The following is a 5,128-nucleotide window of genomic DNA, read 5'->3' on the forward strand; positions in this document are numbered from 1 at the left end:
TGTACTACAGAGAAGGTAACCAATGATGAGTTGTTACAGTAATGGTATGACGATGACGGTTGTCCTACTAGACGCAAGCACGTTCAACTCTACGCTCATCACATGCACGGCTGCCAAGCTTTTTCAGTGAGCACATGCACAGGCTGCTTTCTCACAGCTAATTCGTCGTACTCCATATCGCATAGCTGTATACTTCAACGAGAGTCATCCGCTTGTTCAGTACACAGCGCACTTACCTATAATATAAGAACTTGCTAGCAAGCTAACAGCCACCTGGTGAAGTGCTAATCCCAATATTGGAAGTTTGGACAGGGATTAGCTCTTGTAAGTTGATCAATGGCATGCTTTCCATATTACTTCTGCTTATATCTTTGTTTGACATACGGTTTGGTTTGGGATCACAGATCGCCGCCAGTCGGAGGTAGCAACGAACCATGGCCAGAGGGCCGCTGGACCTTTGGAACGAGTGGGCGACCCAGATCCTCGTACTGCTGAGCCTCAAGCTCCAGGTTGTCCTCCTGCTCCTCGCCGGGATTCGCCGTCGTCAAGCCTCCCGTGTGCTGACGTTCATCCTTTGGGTGGCGTACCAGCTGGCTGATTCTACTGCGATATACGCTCTAGGGCACCTCTTCCTCAGTAATGCAGCACGCGACCACCAACTGGTAGCCTTCTGGGCCCCGTTCCTGCTGCTGCACCTTGGTGGCCCGGACAACATTACAGCCTATGCGCTCCAGGACAATGAGCTCTGGCTGCGGCACCTGCTGACACTCATCGTGCAGGTCCTTGGAGCAGCTTATGTGCTCTACAAGCACATCGCCGGGAACGGATCCATGATCGTGCTGGCAGCCATCTTGATGTTCACAGTCGGTGTTGTTAAGTATGGGGAGAGGACATGGGCGCTCAGGTGCGGGAACATGGACAGCATTCGGAGAGCTCTCAAGCAGCAAACACCCCCTAGACATAATCATATTCACCGTCATGACCAATGGCTGGACGAAGAAGAACTCCAGGTGCGGCGTGCTCATTCCCAATTTCATATCTGCAAGCGTGCCATTGTTGATTCTTCAGACGACATCGATTCACATGACACTGCTGGCACCACCGAGTTGCTTGGGACTGCAAACCAGGAAACTTGGTATCAAGAAAGGGAAAGCCACATGTGGACGATGATGGAGATGGAGCTCTCCCTCATGTATGACATCCTGTACACGAAGGCGGCCGTGATCCACACCTGGTTTGGTTACTGCGTCAGGCTTGTCTCGCCAATTGTGGCTGCGTCCTCACTCCTATTATTCCACTTGAGTGGGAAAGAAGGCCACAGCAGGGTTGACGTTGCTGTCACATATGTGTTGCTGGCTGGTGCCTTGCTCCTGGAGTCAATTTCTCTGTTGAGCGCCCTGGGGTCAACCTGGACATTTGCCTTCTTGTATGCTACAAGCTGGACGTGGCTTCGGTACACATTTTTATGCAGCGGAAAGTGGGATCAGCTTCGCCATGCGGTTGTATATCTTCGCCGACTTGTCAAGATGATCACCGGAGGAAGAAGCAGCAGATCAGCAAGGAGATGGTCCGGCGCCATGGGGCAGTATAACATGCTTCACTTTTGCACACGCAACAGGCCAACAAGATCTCTGTTCGGCATGCTGGCGGTGATGCTCGGATCCAAGGAGTTGTGGGACAAGAAGCACTACTCTGGCACAGATCAGATCTCAGACATGATCAAGAAGGTGGTGAACAAATATATACATCGACTGCACGAGATGGGGAGGTTCAATGCACTTGGCGTGCTGAGGAAGAAGTGGAGTCAGGAAGCACTGGAGCGTTGGAAATTGTATGAAAGGGTTCGTGAGTACATCGGAGTTGAGCTCCAGGAGGGTGTCATCATCTGGCACATTGCCACTGACATTTTCCTCGCCTGCAGCGCTGCCGAAAGGGGACTGGAAGAGGTGAAAGCTGTAAGGGCAATGTCTAATTACATGATGTTCCTGCTCGTGGACCGACCGGAGATGCTACCGGGCCTTGCTCAGACCAGGTTGTATGAACGAACATGCATGAATTTGGTGGAAATATGGGAAAACGCTGAGCACCCGACACCCCGTCACGGTGGGAACACGTTCACTACGCTATTCCGCCTGCGTGATGACCCTAATTCTTATTCTAGGATGGAGGAGATAGAGAAGCTTGCCAGCATCCTCCGCGGAAGAGACCCAAACTTTAGCAACAAAGCTCCTCGTCTTTCCTATGCAACTATAATTGCCAATATACTGCTCGAAAAAGAGACAAGTTCGTCCCTGCAATTGCTTCTTGAGGTGTGGACAGACATTCTAGTTTACGCAGGCAACCGATGCAGTAGGGAGTCCCACGCTAAGAAGCTCAACGATGGTGGTGAGCTGATAACCATCCTATGGCTTATGATAGAACACCTTCACCAAGCTTCTCTCGACACGCAAGGAAAGCCATAATGAATCAAGTGTGGACATACACCATAAAGATGTTGGCTAAGAATTTTTACTATACATTTATGTACTTTTGTTTGCATTGCATGAAAACCTAATTGATTTGTCATGTTTAGAAACATAACAATGAAGTATCCGAGTTATAATGGTCAACACAGGCTGCCGTCGCCCGTTTCTTTTCAATAGACCTGCCACTGGATATCCATACCCTCACTGCTGGAAAACCGACCTTTAGTCCCGGTTGGATAGGGTCGTAGATGCTGAAAATCCAACCGGAACTAACTATTTGAGACAGACAAAAGGGGTTCCTTTAGTCCCGGATCATTCACCCGGGTCTAAAGACCCCTTTTAGTCCCGGTTGGTATTACCAACCACCCACCTCCGCCCGCCCTCACCTGCCACCACCTGCGCCCGCCAGCTTGCCCCGCCACCTTTGGCTGTCCGGCGCCGCTCCCCCGCACGCCACTGCCTTGCCCTAGCCCCACTGCCACTACTCACTGCCAGTGAGGGCCGAGCAGGGGGGAAGGGGAGGGGCAGCAGAGGGGGAGGGGATGGGAGAGGAAGGCAGAGAAGAGAGGGAGGGGAGGGGGCGGCGGCGGTGCAAAGAGGAGAGAGGTGGAGAGGGAGGAGAGGAGGCACAAGTGGAGCGAGAGAGGAAGCGGTTGGAAGAAAGCAGGGAGAGGAGAAGGAGAGCGCTGCCTGCATGAGGATAAGGGAGGACGGGTGAGGATAAGATAAGGTGGAGAGAGAGGGGACTGCGTGGAAAAGGTATTTTGTTCCGGTTAGAGCCACCAACTGGGACTAAAGACCTCCTTTAGTCCTGGTTGGCAACCGGGACTAGGTAATTCCAACTAGGACTAAAGCGGGCCTTTAGTCCTGATTGGTGTTTCCAACTAGGACAAAACTGTAACAACCCTAGGTTAACTAAACCTTATTTAAGCCTAAGTGAAGCTTTTAGCAACAAATTAACTGGGTCAAAGGTCAACTTTGGCCCCTAAGAGCTTAAAAAGTGATTAAGCCATAAGTTAAATTTTTATATAAGAACCTAAAATTGTCCAACTAAGAGTTGTATAACTCATATTTTCTAACAACTTTTGTTTTTGGCGTTTTGTTTGAATCTGACCAGAAGACTTTCAAAAACTTGAAATTTTGAATCTATGTCAATTTAATAAAAACAGATGAAGTTCCAAATTTGGAGCTCTTTATCTAAAATTTCCAAAATAAACTCAAGCTGAACTCTATCAAAAAGTTTTAGAGCTTCAAGTCCTTAACAACTTTAATTAAAGGAGTAAGGTCAAAATCTGCATAGAAAGTTTTCAAAACCCAGATTAAAGTTGGCCAAATTGGTCAACACAGCCCAAGACCTGCAAATCTAGACTAAGTCTGGAATCAGTTCAACCACGCATCTTGACATAAGCTTATCTCACAAAACTTGAACAGAATGCCAGCAAAACCCTTTATAATAGTTTGAGGACTAAGTTTATACAACAATTTCATCTTTTAGACCCTGGTCAAATTCACCTCAGAAGCTTTTCAAAATTGGGGCTCAAGTCAGCTAAAAACCTTGAAATCAGCCGAACTTTGTTCAAACTTTGGAGCTGTCTATCGTCAAATCTACTACGATTTTGAACTCGGTTCAATTACAAAAGTTGACAATGGATCTGAGGACTACAACTTTTGCAAAGGGAGTAAATGCCGCGCAGTTCAAGTATCTGGTATTATTTGCGCTTGAAGGTCGGCCCGTCACCCTATCCCGCGAATCACGCTTGCTCCAGAGCGTGCCCAGCTTGCGTGTTGGAGGTATGCCCTAGAGGCAATCATAGAGATGATGATATTCCATTTGTATCCATGATTTGTATATTGTGTTCATTGAATATCCATTAAAGGCTACTTGAATTGATTTGCAATTATGTGAATTGTATGTGAAACTCTTTACTTGTATGGTTATTCTAAAGTTGTCCCTAGTCGGAGTTCATGTGAGGACACACATGAATATTAGACTAGCACATGTATTAGTTGATGACTATGTTTCACAAGTCATGGACATGGAGATGTTGAACTAATAATGTGGACACATGTGGAGACATGTGTTAGGACTGACCCAACACGAGAAGTAGTTCTCTCTTTAAACAACATATATGCTTTGTCCTTAGACCTGAGATTGTCGCATGTATTCTAGATGTGGATCGACCTACTTAGGGGCTATCAAACGCTACGCCGTAACAGGGTAGTTATAAAGGTAGCTTTCGGGTTTGTCAAGAAGCATGCTATGAGACATGGTCAATCAAGATGGGATTTGCCCCTCTCTGATTGAGAGTGATATCTCTGGGCCCCTCGAGTGATCGGATTCGAAAATGCATGGCCATGCTACGTACGGTTAAGAGTTAACCTACAAAGGGATTCCGAATCACAGGATCGAGAAAGAGCAGTCGGCTTGAAGCTAGACCAAATATCGTGAGGCAAAGGGAATAGCATGTATATTATGTTGTGATGGTTCATCTGATATGATCTTCGTGTGCGTATAGGAGTTGGCACATCTTGCTAGAGGCCGCTACCGACTATTGGGCCGAGTAGGAGTACTCGGGCCATGTCTATACGTATCCGAACCCATAGGGTCACACACTTAAGGGGCTGGAAGCCCAATTCGGATCAGATACGAGTTGGATTAGGTT

General features: G+C 47.7%; 1 protein-coding gene across 1 annotated transcript; it reads left to right on the forward strand.

Annotated features, from left to right (window-relative positions):
- Window positions 1–434: 434 nt before the first annotated feature.
- Window positions 435–2,462, forward strand: LOC101759821. The gene has a single exon (XM_022828282.1). The coding sequence runs from the start codon at window positions 435–437 to the stop codon at window positions 2,460–2,462; it is 2,028 nt and encodes a 675-aa protein (XP_022684017.1).
- Window positions 2,463–5,128: the final 2,666 nt, after the last annotated feature.

Source organism: Setaria italica, chromosome VII (assembly GCF_000263155.2).
Source record: "Setaria italica strain Yugu1 chromosome VII, Setaria_italica_v2.0, whole genome shotgun sequence".
NCBI lineage: Eukaryota > Viridiplantae > Streptophyta > Magnoliopsida > Poales > Poaceae > Setaria > Setaria italica.